The 22,060-nt window shown below is 42.5% G+C and overlaps 1 protein-coding gene across 3 annotated transcripts in view; it reads right to left on the bottom strand.

Annotated features, from left to right (window-relative positions):
* The window catches only part of atrip (ATR interacting protein), a 65,589-nt gene that overhangs the window by 3,642 nt on the left and 39,887 nt on the right, over window positions 1–22,060 (bottom strand). For 2 of the 3 annotated variants that reach the window (XM_073072684.1, XM_073072686.1), the window contains 4 exons: window positions 21,091–21,217; window positions 18,887–19,612; window positions 8,485–8,639; window positions 85–176 (listed from right to left, as the gene is read on the bottom strand). In XM_073072684.1, coding sequence (XP_072928785.1) covers window positions 85–176; window positions 8,485–8,639; window positions 18,887–19,612; window positions 21,091–21,217 — 1,100 coding nt within the window. The remainder of the gene's footprint in view (window positions 1–84; window positions 177–8,484; window positions 8,640–18,886; window positions 19,613–21,090; window positions 21,218–22,060) is intronic. The other variant, XM_073072685.1, reaches the window with a different exon arrangement.

The following is a 22,060-nucleotide window of genomic DNA, read 5'->3' as shown; positions in this document are numbered from 1 at the left end:
CCAAGTAGGACATTTTTTTAAATTATCAACTTCTTAAAACAGTATTAATTTTACAACAGAAGGAAATGCAGCTTTGGAACTGACCTCTTGTTCAAGCTGGAGCCAGAGTCCATCTGAAGCAGAGTTGTCAGGTCTGGAGGAAGCATATGTGTATAAGTTAAGAAACAGGCACGCTGCTGCAAAGAACAAAAGGTAAATTATTAAGAAGTATATATAACTATATAAATCAATTTGATGCATTACTGCTGGATCAGAAACAATAACAGAAATGTTGGAAATACTCAGCTGCTAAGATAGGACGATAAAAAAAAAGAAAAACAGTGGTTTGATTCAACAAGTCACCAGCACAACTAAATAAATCCCAATGGCACAATTGATAATGCCAATAGCAACTGTGCGTTTTGCTCTGCTTACAAAATTGTGTCTATTAGATTTCAGTTGCAGAGTATAACAGGGTTCTTAAACAACACACACAAAATGCTGGAGGAACTCAGCAGGTCAGGAAGTATCTATGGAAATGAATGAGCAGTCAATGTTTTGGGCCCAGACTCTTCTTCAGGACTGGAAAGGAGGCAGGCAGACACCAGAATACGGAGGTGGGGGAGGGGAAGTAGGACAAGCCAGAAGGTGATAGATGGAGTCAAGAGAGTGGGAAAGGTAAAGGACTGGAGAAGAAGGAATCTGATCGGAGAGGACAGTGGAACATGAGCGAAAGGGGCACAGGGGGAGGTGATAGGCAGGTGAGGAGAAGAGGTAAGAGGTCAAAGTGGGGAATAGAAAAAGAGGGAAGGGGAAGGGAAAAGAAGAAAAAAATACTGGAAGGAGAAATGAATGATCATGTCATCAGGTTGTTAAAAAAACTATCATCAGTCCTGTTGAAGGGTCTCAGACCAATACATTGACTCATTTCCATGGAGCTGCCTGACCTGTTGAGTTCTTCCAACATTTTGTGTATGTTGCTCTGGATTCCAACATCTACTGAATCACTTGTGCTGACAATTGACAGCTGTTAAAATATAGTATATTGAGGCCTAGCAATCAGGAAAAAGTTTCAGGTATACAAGACATATAGGAAATTCTGCAAATGCTAGAAATACAGAGTAACACAAATAAAATGTTTGAGGAACTCAACAGGTTACGCAGCATCTATGGAAGGGAAGAAAGAATCACCATTTTTGGCTGAAACTTTTTGTAAGGACTTCTTCAGGCATAAAAGCATTCAAATATGGGCAGAATTAATATATGAATGTGACACTGTGAAATGTGCAATGATTACATATCCAAATGAAATCATTCTGCAAGCCAAAAAGGTGTGGTAAGTCATCCCAGAATTCTGAAAAAGGTGGCTGAAGATATTGTGGAGGCATTAGTAATGATCTTTCAGGAATCAATTGATTCTGGCATGGTTCTGGAGGACTGGAAAATTGCAAATGTCACACCACTCTTCAAGAAGGGAGAGGGGCAGAAGAAAGGAAATATATAAGCCAGTTAGTTTGACCTCAGTGGTTGGGAAGATGTTGAAGTCAATTGTTAAGTATGTGGTTTTGGGAAATTTGGAGGCACATGACAAAATAGGCCATGGTCAGCATGGTTTCCTTAAGGGAAAATCTTGCCTGACACATCTGTTTAAATTCTTTAAAAAAATAGTAAACTGGATAGACAAAGGAGAATTGGTGGATGTTGTGTACTTGGAATTTCACCACACATGAAGCTGCTTAACAAGTTAAGTATCCCTAGTATTACATGAATGAAATGAGCATGGTTAGAGCACTGACTAATTGGCCAGAGACAAAGAGTGGGAATAAAGGGAGCCTTTTCTAGTTGGCTCCCAATGACTAGTGGTATTCCCCAGGATCTGTGTTAGGACCGATTCTTTTTACATTATATGTCAATGAATTAGATGATGGAATTGATGGCTTTGTTGCAAAGTTTGCAGATGATATGAAGATAGGTGGAGGGGCAGGTTGTTTTGAGGAAGTAGAGAGGCTACAGAAGGACAGACAGATTAAGAGAATGGGCAAAGAAATAGCAGATAGAATACAGTGTTGGGAAGTGTATGGTCATGCACCATGGTAGAAGAAATAAAAGCGTAGACTGGTTTCTAAGAGGAGAGAAAATTCAAAATCTCGTGAGTCCTCGTGCAGGATTCCATAAAGGTTAATTTATGAGTTGAGTCCGTGATGAGGAAGGCAAATGCTATGTTAACATTCATTTTGACAGGACTAGAATATAAAAGAAGGATGTAATGTTGAGGCTTTAAAAAACATCGGTGAGGCCTCACTTAGTGTATTGTGAGCAGTTTTAGGCCCCTTATCTAAGAAAGGATGAGCTAATAATGGAGAGATTTCAAAGGAGGTTCACAAAAGTGATTCTGGGTTGAAAGGCTGGTCACATGAGGAGCGTTTGATGAATCTGGGTTTCTACTCACAGGAATTCTGAAGAATGAGGGGTTGGAACCTGTTGAATGTTGAAAGGCCTCAATAGAGTGGATGTGGAGAGGATATTTCCTATGGTTGGGGAATCTAAGAATAGAGGACACAGCCTCAGAATAGAGGCAACACGAGGAAATCTGCAGATGCTGGAAATTCAAGCAACACACACAAAATGCTGGTGGAACACAGCAGGCCAGGCAGCATCTATAGGGAGAAGCACTGTCGACGTTTCAGGCCGAGACCCTTCGTCAGGACTAACTGAAAGGAAAGATAGTAAGAGATTTGAAAGTAGTGGGGGGAGGGGGAAATGCGAAATGATAGAAGACCGGAGGGGGTGGGATGAAGCTAAGAGCTGGAAAGGTGATTGGCCAAAGTGATACAGAGCTGGAGAAGGGAAAGAATCATGGGACGGGAGGCCTCAGGAGAAAGAGGGGGGGGGGGGGGGGAAGCACCAGAGGGAGATGGAGAACAGATGGGCAGAGAGAGAGAGAGAGAAAAAAACAAACAACTAAATATGTCAGGGATGGGGTAAGAAGGGGAGGAGGGGAATTAACGGCACATCTTTCCCTCCCCCCTCTTTCTGCTTTCCGCAGGGATCGCTCCCTACCCTGCGACTCCTTTGTCCATTCGTCTACCGAATCCCTTCCCACCGATCTCCCTCCTGGCACTTATCCTTGTAAGCGGAACAAGTGCTACACCTGCCCTTACACTTCCTCCCTCACCACCATTCAGGGCCCCAGACAGTCCTTTCAGGTGAGGCGACACTTCACCTGTGAGTCGGCTGGTGTGGTATACTGCATCCGGTGCTCCCGTTGTGGCCTTTTGTATATTGGTGAGACCCGACGCAGACTGGGAGACCGTTTCACTGAACACCTATGCTCGGTCCGCCAGAGAAAACAGGATCTCCCAGTGGCCACACATTTTAATTCCATGTCCCATTCCCATTCTGATATGTCTATCCATGGCCTCCTCTACTGTCAAGATGAATCCACACTCAGATTGGAGGAACAACACCTTATATACCGGCTGGGTAGCCTCCAACCTGATGGCATGAACATTGACATCTCTAACTTCCGTTAATGCCCCTCCTCCCCTTCTTACCCCATCCCTGACATATTTAGTTGTTTGTTTTTTTTTCCCTCTCTCTGCCCATCACTCTGCCTGTTCTCCATCTCCCTCTGGTGCTCCCCCCTCCCCCTTTCTTTCTCCTGAGGCCTCCCGTCCCATGATCCTTTCCCTTCTCCAGCTCTGTATCACTTTCGCCAATCACCTTTCCAGCTCTTAGCTTCATCCCAACCCCTCCGGTCTTCTCCTATCAGTTTGCATTTCCCCCTCCCCCCACTACTTTCAAATCTCTTAGTATCTCTCCTTTCAGTTAGTCCTGACGAAGGGTCTCGGCCCGAAACATCGACAGTGCTTCTTCTTATAGATGCTGCCTGGCCTGCTGTGTTCCACCAGCATTTTGTGTGTGTTGTTTGAATTTCCAGCATCTGCAGATTTCCTCGTGTTTGCTCTTTAAATTCACTACTGCAAAGCCTCTGCCAGTGATGCCTACACTGAAGAAGTTTAAATCTTCTCTTTGACGGGAGTTCAGTGAAACCCTCTCTCGCTGCTCCCTATCTATGATTCCTTCGGCCCTTCAACTTTTCAATCATATTTTGACCCAGACCCACTATTACAGCCATATATCCTTCCTTGGAACGTGTCTCCGCTGCCAACTGACTCCAGTTGGCTTCAGGATCCGTTTTCGAGCTTCTCAATTTAGACCTTCTGAGGATCCCAGGTACTCACATTTAATTGACTCTGCCTCCTGTTGTTTCTCCCGTCGAGCTCTGAGGGCAACACTCTCCACCATGAGAAGGTACCTGGCGTCCCTATCACAATCCCTTCCACTCCTCCGGGACACCTTTTTCTCCGTTTCCAATGGACCTGTCCGTTATTTCATCCTCCGTCGGATCCATGCATGCAATCGCCGTTTCTTTGACTTTATCACATCCTGCAAGGATCGCAAGATCTTTGAACTGCAGACCCCAGAGCACGGACTTTGTTTCGCGGCACCGGGCCCGGACATCGATCTCCGCTGCCCCAGCAACCTGGGCATATTCAAAACCTGGACTCCAGCACCATCACCGCATGTGTCCAACGACCATGGATTGGCCTTGGCTGTCGATTAGCAACCCAGGGCATATTCAAAACCCCGGCTCCAGCACCATCACCGTGTGTTCCAACGACCATGGATTGGCATCGGCCGTCGATCTCGGCTGCCCCAGCAACCCAGGACATATTGAAAACCCGGACTCCAGCACCATCACCGCATGTTCCAACGACCATGGACAGCTTCAAAGCGATTGCACAACCACCGACTGCGACTCCAGCCATGAACTCCAGGCTGAGTCTTCACATGCTGCGATTGTGACTCCCATCTCCCACTCTGCAATCCCCTCTCCCTCAGATGCCATCGTCAGCTCCTGGGCCCTCAGAGGCTCCATCTTCCTCTCACCCCAACCCTTCCCTCTCCACTGACACTACCAGCCTCCCTCCCCCCTCTGATCCCATCTCTCATCTGTGCTGGGTCTTTGCCATTCCCTCCGACCTTCAACTCTCTGAGGCAGAGCGCTCTATCCTCAGTAAGGGCCTCAGCTTTGTCCCCCTTCGCCCACACCTCAGTGAGTTCTGCATACGCCATGACGCTGAACTCTTCATCCACCGGCTCCGTCTCCAAGCTTACTTCTTTGGCAAGGACTCTCCTACCCCCACCAATGACCCCTTCTCCCGTCTTCAACCCTCCTCCACTTCATGGACACCCCGCTCTGGTCTTCTGCCTGCTCTGGATCTCTTTATTGCTAACTGCCGACAGGACATAACCGTCTCGACTTCACTACACCCTGTTCCAATTCCAACCTAACTCCTTCCGAATGCTCTGCTCTCCACTCCCTCCGCACCAATCCCAACCTCACCATAAAACCCGTTGATAAAGGGGGAGTTGTTGTTGTTTGGCGTACTGACCTCTAGCTGGCCTAGGCACAGCGACAACTCTGTGATACCTCCTCTTATTTACCCTTTGATCATGACCCCACTCAGGAGCACCAGGCCACTGTCTCCTATACCATCACCAACCTTATCAGCTCTGGGGATCTCCCATCCACTGCCACCAAACTCATAGTTCCCACACCCTGCACTTCCCGTTTTTACCTCCTACCCAAGATGCACAAACCTGCCTGTCCAGGTAGACCTATTGTCTCAGCTTGCTCCTGCCCCACCAAACTCACTTCTGCATACCTTGACACTGTCTTATCCCCCCTTGTTCAATCTCTTCCCACCTATGTTTGTGACACTTCTCATGCTTTGAATTTTTTCAATGATTTTAAGTTCCCTGGCCCCCACCGCCTTATTTTCACCATGGATGTCCAGTCCCTATATACCTCCATCCTCCACCAGGACGGTCTCAAAGCTCTTCGCTCCTTTTTGGATTCCAGACCTAACCAATTCCCCTCTACCACCACTCTCCTCCGTCTAGCGGAATTAGTTCTTACTGTCAATAATTTCTCCTTTGGCTCCTCCAAACCAAGGGTGTAGCCATGGGCACCCGCATGGGTCCCAGTTATGCCTGCCTTTTTGTTGGCTTTGTGGAACAGTCCACGTTCCAAGTCTATACGGGTATCCGTCCCCCTCTTTTCCTTCGCTACATTGACGACTGCATTGGCGCTGCCTCCTGCACGCATGCTGAGCTCGTTGGCTTCATTAACTTTGCCTCCAACTTTCACCCTGCCCTCAAATTTACCTGGTCCATTTCTGACACCTCCCTCCCCTTTCTTGATCTTTCTGTATCTTTCTCTGGAGACGGCCTATCTACTGATATCTACTATAAGCCTACAGACTCTCACAGCTACCTGAACTATTCCTCTTCCCATCCTGTCTCTTGCAAAAATGCTATCCCCTTCTCACAATTCCTCCGTCTCCACTGCATCTGCTCTCAGGATGAGGCTTTTCATTCCAGGATGAAGGAGATGTCTTCCTTTTTTTAAACAAAGGGGCTTCCCTTCTTCCACCATCAACTCTGCTCTCAAACGCATCTCTCCCATTTCCCGCACATCTACCCTCACCCCATCCACGCGCCACCCCACTCGGGATAGGGTTCCCCTTGTCCTTACCAGCCTCCAGGTCCAACGTATAATTCTCCGTAACTTCCACCACCTCCAACGGGATCCCACTACCAAGCACATCTTTCCCTCCCCTCCCCCCCCTTTCTGCTTTCTGCAGGGATCGCTCCCTACGCGACTCCCTTGTCCATTCATCCCCCCATCCCTTCCCACCGATCTCCCTCCTGGCACTTATCCTTGTAAGCGGAACAAGTGCTACACCTGCCCTTACACTTCCTCCTTCACCACCATTCAGGGCCCCAGACAGTCCTTCCAGGTGAGGCGACAGTTCACCTGTGAGTCGGCTGGTGTGGTATACTGTGTCCGGTGCTCCCAATGTGGCCTTTTATATATTGGTGAGACCCGACACAGACTGGGAGACCGTTTCGCTGAACACCTACGCTCGGTCTGCCAGAGAAAGCAGGATCTCCCAGTGGCCACACATTTTAATTCCATGTCCCATTCCTATTCCCATTCTGATATGTCTATCCATGGCCTCCTCTACTGTCAAGATGAAGCCACACTCAGGTTGGAGGAACAACACCTTATATACCGGCTGGGCAGCCTCCAACCTGATGGCATGAACATTGACATCTCTAACTTCCGTTAATGCCCCTCCTCCCCTTCTTACCCCATCCCTGACATATTTAGTTGTTTGTTTTTTTTCTCTCTCTCTGCCCATCACTCTGCCTGTTCTCCATCTCCCTCTGGTGCTCCCCCCCCCCCCCTTTCTTTCCCCTTAGGCCTCCCATCTCATGATCCTTTCCCTTCTCCAGCTCTGTATCACTTTCGCCAATCACCTTTCTAGCTCTTAGCTTCATCCCACCCCCTCCGGTCTTCTCCTATCATTTCACATTTCCCCCTCCCCCTCCTACTTTCAAATCTCTTAGTATCTTTCCTTTTAGTTAGTCCTGACGAAGGGTCTCGGCCTGAAATGTCGACAGCGCTTCTCCCTATAGATGCTGCCTGGCCTGCTGTGTTCCACCAGCATTTTGTGTGTGTTGTTTGAATAGAGGGGTGTCCTTTTTAAATGGAGATGAGGAAAAGGAAATTCTTTAGCCAGAGAGTGGTGATTCTGTAGAATTCGTTGCCACAGGCACTGTGGACGCCAAGTCATTGGGTATATTTACAGCAGTAGTTGACAGATACTTGATTAGTCAGGGCATGAAGGGATATGGGGAGAAGGCAGGGGATTAGGGCTGAGAAGGGGAAATGAATCAGCCATGATCAAATGGCAGAGCAAATTAGATGGGTCAAATGGCCTAATTCTGCTCCTATATCCGTGGTTTTCACAGGAGAAAAAAGTACCAGTAACTGCTGATCAAAACATTGATAAGAATGTGTATAATTTTAAATTTTTGATTACAAATGTATCTGTTAGATTGCAAAGCTCTAAATAAAAGAGCAAGGTGCTGTTGGTGTGGGACAGGAAATTACAATGACAAGTGATAGAGTTCAGTCATATCTCATATCACAACTTGGTTTCCAAAATAGGGTAGGAACTTTGAATGTTTCCTCGACACCTGGCCAAGGAGACCCAAAGCAAAGATAATTTAAATTTGATATTTTTTATTTGGCACTCTTTTAGTGCATTATTTTCCAACTTTAGATGGGGTTTGCAGAAATACTACATATTTAAAGGCCTTAATTTCTTAACAAGTAGCATTCTTACAGAATATGGAAAGAGAAAAATATACTGAAACCCAGCATTCACCATGTAAAATAGTATACTTCTGACATGATAAATAAAAAAAAGCTATTTCAGTGCTGTGATAAAAACTTGAAGGGTAAAATAAAGCAGCTGACCAAGGGATACCAATTTTTAAGGCCAACAAATGTTCATCCAATAAAGTTTACAAACAACGCACTTGATATAAAAATAAAAGCAAAACCAATCAACTAGTCAAGAGCACCTTTTTTTTTACCTGACTGTGAGCAAAACCTTGAGGCCAGTTCCACATGATCTGCCAGATTTGCCAGGATCTGGACAACAAGCAGGACAATGGAACATGAAGAATCTGGAGAAAGGCACCGCAGTAGCACTTGGCTGCTCAGTAAATGGTGAAACCTGGCAGAAAGTCCAAATAAAATTTGTTTAAATAAAAGGGTGTGGGGGAGGGGGGAGACAGAGGGTGTGGGGTGGAGCAGTCAAGAATGCCCAATGCATCACCAGCACCAGCCTACCCAACTTCAAGGACATATATACAGAAAGATGCCAGGAGAAGGCAAGCAACATCATGAAGGATCCCACCCATCCTACTCATGGACTGTTTGTCCCACTCCCATCAGGGAGGAGGCTATATAGCATTTACAACAGGGCCACTAGACTCAAAACCAGCCACTTTCACCCAGCAGTAAGGCTGATCAACACCTCCATCCACTAATGCACTCCACCACTACTACTTTATCATTTCCTGTCAGAGTCACCTTATGTACTAGAACACTTCTGTACCTACCATCAGTTTATGAACATACAATCAATTTACAGAGCCCATAAAAAGTATTAACCCCCCCCCCAGAAGTTTTCTTGTTTTATTGTTCTTACAATGAAGAGAAGGTCATCCAGCTGCAGCTCCTTGAAGACTGTGTTAGGGTTTTGGAGCAGCAGCTGGGTGACTTTCGGCTTGTAAGGGAGAGTGAGATCATCGACTGGAGTTACAGGGAAGTCGTCACCCCGAAGTTGCAAGAGGCGAGTAGCTGAGTGACTGTCAGGAGAAATGGAAATGTGAATGGGCAGTTAGCACAGAGCACCCCCGTGGCCATTCCCCTCAATAGTAAGTATACCATTTTGGATACTGTTGTGGGGGATGACCTCCAGGGGAATGCCACGGTGACCAGGTTACTGGCACTGAGCATGGGTCCGTGGTGCAGAAGGGAAAGAGAGAGAAGAGGGGAGTGGTGGTGATAGGGGACTCAATAATCAGAGGAACAGACAGGAGACTGTGGACATGAACAGACCACCTGGATAGTATGTTGCCTCCCAGGTGCCAGGGTCAGGGACGACTTGGATCGCGTCCATTGCATTTTGGGGGGGGGGGGGGGGGGAGGAAGAACAGCCAGATGACTTGGTACATATTGGTAGCAATGACATGGGAAGAAAAAGCAGAGGTCCTGAAGAGAGAATTTAGAGAGTTAGGCAGAAAGTTGAGAAGCAGGACCACCAAGGGAGTAATTTCTGGATTGCTACCTGTGCCATCTGCCAGTGATTTGGCAGATAAATGATTGGCTGAGAAGCTGGTGCAGGGGACAGGGCTTCAGGTTCTTGGATTATTGGGATCTCTTCCAGGGGAAGTATGACCTGTAAAGAAGTGATGGGTTGCACCTGTACCAGAGGGGATCCAATATTCTCGTGGGCAGGTTTGTTAGAGCTGTTGGGGAGGGTTTAAACTAATTTGGCAGTGGAGTTTGAACCAGAGTGAAGGGACTCAGGACAGGACAGATGGTAAAAAAGCAAAGTTAGCCTGCAGTCAGACTGTCAGGAAGGGCAGCAGGTGATAGGACAACATTGCAGCCAGCAGGGTGAGTATCAGTGCATTAGAATCAAAAAGCATAGCAAATATAGTACTCAAAAGTGTTATATCTCAATGCACGGAGTGTAAGAAATAAAGAGGATGATCTTGTTGCACTATTACAGATAGTCAGGTATGATATTGTGGCCATCACTGAATCATGGCTGACGGATGGTTGTAGTTGGGAGCTGAATGTCCAAGGTTACAAATTGTATCAGAGGGATAGGAAGGTAGGCAGAGGGGGTGGTGTGCCTCTGCTGGTAAAGAATAGTATCAAACCATTAGAAAGATGTAACGTAGGATCAGAAGATGTTGAATCCTCATGGGCTGAGTTAAGAAACTGCAAAGGTAAAAGGACCTTGATGCCAGTTATATACAGGCCTCCCAACCATAATTGGGATATGGACCACGGATTACTACGGGAAATAGAAAAGGTGAGTCAAAAGGGTAATGTCACAATAGTCATGGGAGATTTTAACATGCGGATGATTGAGAAAATCAGGTTGGTAATGAATCTCAAGAGAGTGAATTTGTTGAATGCCTACAAGATGGCTTTTTAGAGCAGTTTGTCATTGAGCCTACTAGGGGATCAGCTATACTGGATTGGCTGTTATGTAATGAACCAGAGGCAATTAGGGAGTTTTAGGTATAAGAACCCTGAGGAGTGAGTAATCACTATATGATTGAGTTAAACTTGAAATTCGATAGGGAGAAAATAAAGTCTGACGTAGCAGTATTTCAGTGGAGTAAAGGAAATTTTAGTGGTTCGAGAGAGGAGTTGGCCAAAATAACTTGGAAGGAGATGTTGGCAGGGATGACAGCAAAACAGCAATGGCATGTGTTTCTGGGGAAAATGAAGAAGGTGCAGGATAGATGTATTCCAAGAATGAAGAAATAATTTAAAAAACGGCAAAATAGTACAACCGTGGCTGACAAGGTAAGTCAAAACTAATGTAAAAGCAAAAAAAAGGCATACAACAGAACAAAAATTAGCAGGAAGATAGAGGATTTGGAAGCTTTTAAAACCTACAGAGAGCAACTAAAAGAATCATTAGGAGAGAAAAGAACAAATATGAAAGCAAGCTAGCAAATAATATCAAAGCTGTAAGTATGTAAAAAGTAAAAGGCAGATGAGAGTGGATATAGAACTGCTATAAAATAAGGCTGGAGAAATAATAATGAGGGCCAAGGAGACGGCAGATGAACTAAATGAGTATTTTGCATCAGTCTTCACTGTGGAAGACACAAGCAGTGTGCCAGGTGTTGAAGGGTGTGAGGGAAGAGAAGAGAATGCAGTTACTGTTACAATGGAGAAGGTGCTCAAAAAGCTTAAAGACCCAAGGGTACATAAGTCACCCGGACCAGATGAACTGCACCCTAGGGTTCTGAAAGATGCAGCAACAGAGACTGTGGAGGCATTAGTAATGATCTTTCAAAAATCATTGGACTCTGGCATGGTGCCAGAGGACTGGAAAATTGCAAATGTTACTCCACTCTTTAAGAAAGGAGGAAGGCAGCAGAAAGGCAATTATAGTCAGCCCTCCTTATCCGCGGGGGATTGGTTCCAGTACCCCCCACAGATACCAAAAAATGCAGATGCTCAAGTCCCTTATTTAACCTGTCCCAGTGCGGTGGACTTTAGGATCTGGCAGACCTCTGACTCCGCAGTGTTTCTGCTCACAAAAATAATAACGATCATGATGAAAAATAAAGTGGAAATAATAAAGCAATCAGAATGAGGGGAAACGCCATCAGTCATTGGAAAAGCGTTAGGCTACAGTCGGTCAATGATCAATTATTGTTAAGCAACACAGTGGTTTAATTATTGAAATACATACATTTCCTAAGTGTTTTATATGCATAGAAAGGTAAAATATATACTAAGATAAACGTTTGACTAACTGACACTAAATAATACCGGATGTACCTGTTCCGACTTAGAGAACTTCCAGTATTTTATCAATCCCAATCCGCGGTAACCTGCGCACATCCTTCTGTATACTTTAAATCATCTCTAGATTACTTATAATAATACCTAATACAATGTAAATGCTATGTAAATAGTTGTTATACTGCATTGTTTAGGGAATAATGACAAGAAGAAAAAGTCTGTACATGCTCAAAAAAACAAGTGCTGGAGAGCAAACTTCCGGGTTTTCCCTATCCGCAGTTGGCTGAATCCGCACATGTGGAACCCGCGGATAAGGAGGGCCAACTGTATAGACCAGTTAGTCTGACCTCAGTGGATGAGATTATGGAGTACCTGGAGACACAGGACAAAACAGAGCAAAATCAGCATGGTTTCCCCTCAGGGAAAATCTTGCCCTGTTGGAATTCTTTTGGAGATTTCATGTATGATAGATAAAGGGATTGCAGTGGATGCTGTATATTTGGACTTTCAGAAGGCCTTTGACAAGGTGCCACACATGAGGCTGCTTATCAAGAGCCCAGGGAATTACAGGAAAGTTACTGGCATGGTTAGAGCACTGGTAGGAGGCAGGGAGAGGGATAAAAGGATACTTTTCTGGTGGGTTGTAGAGACTAGTGGTATTCTGTGGGAGGTTGGTGTTTTTTATGCTGTATATCAGTCATTTTAGATGATGGAATAAATGGCTTTGTTGCCAAGTTTGCAAATGATACAAAGATTGGTGAGGGGCGAGTAGTGTTGAGGAAACAGTTAGGCTGCAGAAGGACTTAGACAGATGAGGACAAATGAAGAGAATAGGCAAGAAAGCGACAAATGAAATACAATGTTGGAAAATACATGGTCATGCACTTTGGTAGTAGAAATTAATGTGCAGAACATCCTAAAGTGTAACTTGCAAACTGAATCAGTGTTGAGGATTAGATGTGAAGAAGATGGCTCCCATGGTGGGGAATCTAGGATAAGAAGGCACAGCCTCAGGAAAAGAGGTGTATCCATTTAAAACATAGATGCGGAGAAATTTCTTTAGCCAAATGGTGGTGAATTTGTTACCACAGGGAGCTGTGGAGGCCAGATCGTTGGATGTATTTAAGGCAGAGACTCATAGGATCTTGGCTGGACACAGCATCAACAATTCGGGAGGGGAAAAAAGGTTTCAGCCATTATTGAATGGCAGAGCAGACTCAATGGGCTAAATGGCCTAATTTTGCTCTTATGTCTTATCGTCAAACATTGAATCCAGTGGATTTAATTTGGCTTTTATTGACACTCATCAACAGCAAAAGACTCTTTGTCAAAGTGAAAACAGATCTCGACAAAGTGATCTAAATTAATTACAAATATAAAACACAAAATAATTGATTGCATAAGTATTAACTCCCTTCAAGGAGATGCAGCTTTGGCAGTAATTACAGTCTTGAGTCTGTGTGGATAGGTCTCTATCAACTTTGCACATCTGGACACTGCAATTTTTCCCCTTTCTTCTTTACAAAACTGCTCAAGCTCTATCAGAGAGCTGGGGATCATGAGTGAACAGCCCTTTTCAAGTCAAATTCTCAATTGGATTAAGGTCTGGACTCTGAATTGGCCACTCCAGGATATCAACTTTGTTGTTTTTAAGCCATTCCTCAGTAGCTTTGGCTTTGTGCTTAGAGACATTGTCTTGCTGGAAAACAAATCTTCTCCCAAGTCGCAGTTCTTTTGCAGACTGCATCAGTTTTCCTCCAGGATTTCCCTGTATTTTGCTGCATTCATTTTACCCTCTACCTTCACAGGCCTTCTAGGGCTACTGCAGTGAAGCATCCCCACAGCATGTTGCACCTACCACCCAGCTTCACAGTAGGCATGGTGTGTTTTGATGTCTTATGCCAAAAATAGCAAAAAAAGCTCATCTTTGATTTCATCAGACCACAGAACCTTCTTCCAGCTGAGTTTGGAGTCTCCCACATGCCTTCTGGCAAACTCTAGACGAGATTTCATGTATGTGTATTTTTTAACAGTGGCTTTCTCTCATTAGCTGCAACTAGTGAATCACCCGGGCAACAGTTGTTGTATGCACAGTCTCTCCCATCTCAGCCACTGAAGTTTGTAACTCCTCCAGAGTTGTCATAGGTCTCTTGGTGGCCCCCCTCACTAGTGCCCTTCTTGCTCAGTCACTCAGTCTTTAAGGTCAGCCTGCTCTAGGTAGGTTTACAGTGGTGCCATGTCCTATCCATTTCTTGATGATTGACAACAGTATTCAGTGACTTTGAAATTTTCTTATATTCATCTCCTGACCTGTACTTTTCAATAACCTTTTCACAGAGTTGTTTGGAGTGTTCTTTTGTCTTCGTGGTGTTGTTTTTGTCAGGATACTGACTCACCAGCAGTTGGACCTTCCAGATACAGGGGTATTCTTACTTCAATCAATTGAAACACCTTGACTGTACACAGGTGATCTCCATTTAAGTAATTATGTGACTTCTAAAACCAACTGACTGCACCAGTGATGATTTGGTGCGTCATATTAAAAGGGGTAAATTTAGATCACTTTGTGGAGGTTTTTTTTCACTTTGACACGAAAGAGTCTTGTTCTATTGATCAGTGTAAAAAAAAAGCAAAACTAAATCCACTGTGATTCAATGTTGTAAAACAATAAAACATGAAAACTTCTGGGGGGGGTGAGAATACTTTTTTTGGCACTGTATTTATATCAGTTATCTTATGTATTTATATTATTGTGTTCCTCATCTTGTTTTTTTGTGCTGCATCAGATCCGTAGTAACAATTATTTTGTTCACTTTTACACCTGTGTAATAAAAATGACATTGAACAACATCGAATCTTGAAATTAAACTAAATTCCTCTGCCTGTGCCTGATCAATATCCCTCCAACCCTACAGATTCACTTGCCTATCTAAAAGCCTTGTACACACCACCCCATCCCAGGCACCTATTGTGCAATAAACTTATCCTGTACACCTGCTTTAAATATTTTATTGCTAAATGCTGTTTTTCATAAAGTATTAAGGTGATTAGCAAAATAGATGAGGAATAAGTAGCAAGGTTTTTCTGTAACTGGCTCAAAAGCAAACTTTTTAAGAGAAAAAATATATATATACACACACACACCATCTACTCCTATTTAAATAAACTCATTTTTTTAACACTAGGTTTCAATTTTTGTTTAAAAAGCAAAAACTGAACAGTTTTGGGTTGGTGTCACAATGGCACAGCTGGCACGCAGCCTCAACTTCTGCGATCCAGGTTCAATCCTCATCTTTGACATTATCTTGTGGGGTTTGCACCTTCCCCCGTTACCATGTAGATTTCAACAGGATGCTCTGGTTTCCTCTCGCATCACAGAAAAGTAGGTTGATTGGTCATTGGTGATTGTGTCAGTGAATGGTACAATCTGGGATACAACAATGGGAATATGGGGAGTTAATGATGTGGAGAAATAAAAACTGTGCTAAGTATGATCAAGGTTAAAAAAAAAGATGGTTATGGTTGGGCAGACTTGATAGGACAAGAAGCTGTTTCCATACCACATCTCACTACGATTCCATAACTCCATGAAGATTGATAGATATGAAAGGTCCAAGCAGATTGAACTTTAAAATTATACGATTAGGTGCAAAACAAATTAAAAAGATAATTGAATGCCAAGACATAAAACTAGTCAAACCTCTAAATAAAGTTCATCTGACCTCAAGTCTCTACAAAGATTTGGAAGGACTACTGAAAGAATCATTGGGGTCTTTCTTCTACCCATTAGAGATATTTATCAGGACCATTGCATACACAGGACCTTAGCATTGTCAATTATTCCTATATCCAATTGTTAGGAAAGGAAACAGTTTCTTTCCCCCAGGCAATGAGACAACTGAACCCCCTGCCACCACCCAGGTCTCACCATGTATGAACCACAACACAGTATATATAACACACACATAACACAAAGTTATGTTTACTGTTTAACTTGTGTCATAAATTCATGTTATTAATCATTAATTTATTTGTAGCAATATAATTTTGTGTTATGTGTGTGTTGTGCATCTTGGTCTGGAGGAACATTGTTTTGTTTGGCGGTATACAATGGTTAAATGACAATAAACTTGATTCATTGTTTTGGAAAACCTTACAAGATAACAGTCCTCAGAGGAAGTATAGCACAGATTTACTAGAATTCCAGACTCCGAGGATTAAACGCTGTAGAGAAGTTGGAGAAATCAAGAAAGTGTTCCAGAGAAAGGGCGACTGAGTTTTCAAGATGTTACGTGATGTTAAGGATAAAATTTATAGACTAATACTTCAAGCTAGGTGATTCAGGAATTAAGTTCAGAAACATTTCTGCATGCTGGCATTTGGAACACAAGGTGCAGAGATTCACTGATGTTTGAGAATCTGCTGTATTGAGGGAAAGGCAGGTAACTGGAGTTGGATCACAAATTAATGATAATCCACCAAATGACAGAACCTTCTTGACTGGGAAATTACCTCCAGCTTGAGGGCAAATACAGGCTTTAAACAATTCAAACTATCCCATTAAGTACAGTCTGTAACATCTTAGTTCTAATGGTTCTTAAAGTTTTCTTTAAAATGTTCCAAATACAACCAAATGTAAATGAATTAGGAAAATTAGTGCAACCCACCAGATTCCTGAAAACCTACTTTTTATACAGAATACTTAATGAAAATTCCCTGACTAATGAAAAATGCTGAAAAGATAAATTTCATCTGTAAAAGATGAAATTATGTTCTGGAATACAAAGCTCAAAGGCAAAGCACACAAAACATACTGCAACTTAATGCTTGAAAGACAGTTAATACTGCTTTACAGAGCTATCTGTTGGGAGGATAAACATTTTTCAAACCTTTTTAATAATATTATGGCAAACAGACGTTCCGTTCCCGAGTCTGTCTTTAAGTCAGATTTGTACGGAAGTCGGAACAAGTACATCCGGTATTATTTAGCGTCAGTCAAACTTTTGTCTTATTATATAGTATATATTTTACCTTTCTATGCATATAAAACACTTAAGAAATCTATATATTCCAGTAATTAAACCACTGCGTTGCTTAGTAATAACTGTAGCTTTCATCAGGGCAGGACCTTTCACATGCCCCATTATTCTCACTTTATCTTCTATCCTTTAAAATTGTTCCGACCGTTGACCAACTGTAGCCTAACGCTTTTCCAATGACGTTCCACCTCTTTCCAAACGCTTTATTATTTGCACTTTATTTTCAATCGCGATCGCTTCCCGTCAATGGAACAGAAATACTGCGGGCGGCGGCTCCCGAGCTCCGCCTGCTCTCGAGGTCCGCTGGGTCCTAAGGACCACTGCACTGAATTCCCCGGGTCCCAAGGTCCACTGCACTGAGACAGGTTAAATGGGACGTGGGGGCTGTGCTGGGTTTGCGTATTTGATCCTACACAATATTACACCTGGGAATATAAACTGGAGGTTGCAGTGTTTTTTTTATGAGGTCGAGTTGCGAGCTTGGCATCAACCCGGCACGATGTTACAGGAGTCACTGGTTAGACATCAACCCGGCACGGATGGTACGGGAGTCACTGGATCGACATCAACCCGGCACGGGAGCAGTCTGTTGTCACTGGATCGAACTCGGGAACCTCCGTTCTCGAGCCCGGTGCTGATCTCACTGCACCACCAGCCGACCGGAACAGGGGTGAGGGGGGGCAGGGTCAGGGTGAATCTTGCTAAGAAAAATTTAAGCCTAATACAAAGTTATACACTCAACACAGTGTCAACGGCAACGACTTAAAATGGTGGACGGCGTCGTGATCTGACTTAAAATGGCGGACGGCGTTCTCCTTCCTCGGTTCCTAAGTACGAGTTGTCCGTAAGTCGGACGTTCGTAACTCGGGGACTACCTGTATTACTTAGGATATTCAATTATTAGTTAAACCGTACTGTCCTCATGAATATTTCATGTGTACCACTTAGAAATCCCAATGATTTAGCATTTGGCTCACAAGGGAATGTTTGCTGTGATCCTATCCCACCTGCTGGTACCTCAGTACATGTGCTCCCTTCCCACTCATTGGAGTGCCCGTTTATATTCTTCCATTGGAAATTTACTCTTGCCTCATTTAATGTGCTTAACTTAAACATCATTTAACATTACACTGGAAAGTTCATTGAATTTAAGAAATGTTAAATCATGTTTCTCAAATTGAATTCAAACTGATTAAAAATGGTAAACTAGTTGACTTCCAGCAGTTTGTTTCCACTGCAGCATGATGTAATAATTACTGGGAAATTTACAAATCTTAGTTATAACAGCAAACAAAAACAAATAAAAATCTACAAAAATTACATTGCAAAATTCTTTCAAAATCTATTTCAAAATTAAAATACAGACATTTAACTTCAGCAGACAATCTACTAAGGAATATAGACCAAAACAGAACGTTATTGATCCAATACATTAATTCTGATTTGATCTATACAGATGTTGCTTGACATGCTGAATATAAGAAAAAGTACTGATCTTTAAGTTAACTTTTTAGCATCTGCAGTTTTTTTTTGTTTAGTTACTTATGCTGTTTAATACTATGCTTGATTGACATACAAAGATAACACTTCCTACAACCCAAGTCTATACAGTCATGTTAATCAGCAAGCAACATAGCCAAGCCAGAAAAACTTAAATGTGTGGACTTTCTGAAGAAGTTAATAGATAATAATTGGGATTAAGAAGCAAGACTCAGAGCCCAGAACACACTAGTTAATTCAGATAAGCTGAAATTAATTATAGAATATTTACTGTTAATTCTACTTCGTGCAGGAGGAATAAATCTGTAACATTTTGTCCCAGATGAATTTCACCAACAATTAAATGATTTATCACATGACCTCTGCCCTTTGTTACCTGTGCAGGAGTGAAGAATTTGCATGTTCAGCAAGCTTCCTCAAAACTCTTAAGCTTTGGCACTGGACACTCTCTCTTCGATGAGACATGCTTATAGCCACAGGATCAGTAAATTGGAGTAACTTGTCAAACAAGTAATTCTGAGATTGTTCTAAGCCAGCCGATGCCTGCGGCTTTGTTTGTTCTTCTTGAAGCTTCGACATTCCTGCTTCTTCTTCATCATGTTCACCTGGTGGTATGCTTTTGTTATGCATTTGGGTGGCCAAGTTAGAGTCACCTTCAGTGCCTTCTCTGGAGTTATGGACCAGTAAGAAATTTCCAACCTTTTGACTATGTGATACGAGGTGATACAGAACTCCAAGTGCTGTAAGTGCAAAGTCTTCACAATTATGCAAATGATCATCTATATTCGAGGCAGTAAACTCCCCAGAGCTGGATGAACAGCAAGTTCTGCTTTGAGAAGGACTTCTTCCCCCTTTTTCAGTTTGCAATGCTTGACAATATGTATCAAGGTAATATTCTATTAGTGGCAAAAGGTGAACTACACCAGGCATGTCATTATGTTTTCTAAGATAAATTTCTGCAGGGTCCAAGTTTTTTTCTGACAACTCTTGGTCCAAGATGAGCATGTTAATACCACACAAAGCTAACTGTTGAAGCTTATTTAGATTTGAAGACATTTCTTTTATCCTGACATCAGAAGATTTCTCAGTTGAGGAAGAGTCACTACAAAGATGAAAAATTATTATTATACCACATTTATATTGTCTGCCTTTTTAATTTTGCATAATCAGAACAGTCCAGGTGAACTTTCCTCTGTAATTACTATACGTATATTTACTGATTGAGTGATTCATTCTTCTATGAATCTGACTATTAATCATGCACATGTGGGGCCAATTCCAAATGTCACTGAAGATCACAATTACAAGTTAGCTCCAGTGGATGTAACAAAATCACTGTATTAGAGTTGTTAAGATACTACAGCAAGATATCTGTTCTTTAAAAAAAGCTGCTGCTTCAATTAACCATCTTTTTTAAGCATCTTTCAAAAAAAATTATAGCATTGTGAGAGCATCACAGATATTATTTGTTCTTTCCCGTCCTTTCCTTTATCTGCAATTTAAAATGTTATGCATTTCTCGTTCTATGGAAGGCAATTGTCCTGAAATATTAACTGCATCTCTCTCGATATGCTGCCTGACCTACTGCATACTTTTAGCATTTTCTGTTTTAGTTTGAGACAAAATGTTGTGCTAGTTAAATGAAAACTGGAGTATTATTGACTTCCATCAGTATAGAAAAATTTTTAAAATGAATTGGTATAATTAAGTTGCTGCTGTGAATAGAGAAATATTGTTCAAAATAAGGTAACAAGTATAGGCAAAATAAAACAAACAACATCATAATACTTGATGGAAAGAAATTTTACATAAGATTAGTTACATCAGACCAAATAGTTTGAAAATCAGAATGGCTTTTGAAATTTAAGGGCATGTCTGAAAGCAGTAAAAAAGAGAAGCAAAGATATCTACGAGAGACATTAGATCAAAAGAACCAATATGGAGTATTTATCTAGAAAAGCTTATTAAATGTAAGGACTGGACTGAGTGGTCTCAGAATATAAGAAAGCCTATTCTGGGCTTGGAATCAAATTCACTCACCTAGCAAAATTTGTAAATACTTTAGAATGAAAGCTGGCTGTAAATGTTGCTAGTTTTCCAAATCTATTCCAGGCTGAGGAGCATTTCAAGCTCCAAGTAGCTGTCCAGAATGAATATTATTCTCTGAACAAAACTCAGCAATGTAGGTTGACACTCAAGAAAATCTTGTTTAAATTCAGAGAAAAGATACTAAAAGGATAACTGCTGCAATGATCTGCCTAACCCTCAAAAGAAATTACTTCAGGAAAAAGCCCGATTACCTTATTTGAATTTTATTCATATTCCACAAGGAATCATCAAAACAGTATATTTACAGTCAGTTTTATCCTGAGAACCAGTTTTACCGTCTGGCAAAATAATCAGCAGATACAACACATGAATATCATTCAACTTTCAAATTAAACTAACAAATTATTTACTAAGATCTGCTTGCATTAATTCACCACAATAAAATTCAACAATTGAATTGACACTTTAAAACTACTACAATTTGTCAAGGCTTATGGAATTCCATTTGCATTTATAACAAACTATACTCACGTGCTGCAGCAACTATGGTATTGGACCAACCCAGTGAAAGCTTCACAACTGCAAGTGAGGAGATGTCTCAACCCCAGACTCCGAGGACCAGCTGGCTGGCTGAGCAGCATAGTCACCAGAACAGCACCTTAAAAAGCACAAAGTCCACAAAAAAAAAGTATATGTACTAAGTGTCTGTAATTAAGCAAAAGATGAAGGAAACTCTATAAAAGCTAACTAATTTATAAACTGCCCAATAAATGCATTTCTTATTCAATCTGTAGGATGTGTGGCTAGTTTTCATCCAAGTATTTCTAAACTTTTGAAGTTTGGAAATTCAAGCCAGAGTGGCAGAATTAGCTTACAATGGCAATTAAGACCATTAAGTTCTGAACATCAAAGGGGAATGTCAATGATTACATTTATTTTAGCTATGGATGATGAAATATTCTACTTAATGATACCAAATTGTAAGACTTGAAGATTTTGAAGCAGTTTGAAAAACATCTGCAAGATGGCGGTGCAACACACCGGCCACTTTGGAATGAATATCTGTAATCTGTCACCTAGGATGCCGTGTACAATCCTGATTTGATGGAGACGGACGTGTGGAGCACTGAGGAACATCTGGTGGAACTTTTGAAGTGCCTGTTTCGCTACCGCTGAGACTGTGCGATCGGAAAAATCTCCAGGAGGAAGGCCCCAAATCCTCGGCTTTGCCTGTTGCTTGGCGGTCGGTGCCGGGGTCGAACCGCTCGGCAGAGATGGTGCTCGGTGCTTGGTGTCAGAGGGCTGGTCGGAAGCTCGAAGTTTTCGGACGGATTCAGAGTTGGCTGTGGTCAGGGCTCCCAGAGTGCTGTATCAGCAAGCTGCAGCGCTGGAGGTTCATGGCAGGAAGTTTTTCTTCCTTCTACTGTCTGCGTGAGATGATGGGCTGTTGGGACTTCGAGACCTTCTTTTAAGCCGTGCATGGACTGCTCTTTATCAGATT

This window comes from Hemitrygon akajei, chromosome 19 (assembly GCF_048418815.1).
Source record: "Hemitrygon akajei chromosome 19, sHemAka1.3, whole genome shotgun sequence".
In the NCBI taxonomy this organism is placed as follows: domain Eukaryota; kingdom Metazoa; phylum Chordata; class Chondrichthyes; order Myliobatiformes; family Dasyatidae; genus Hemitrygon; species Hemitrygon akajei.
This window is presented reverse-complemented; position numbering and strand designations above follow the sequence as displayed.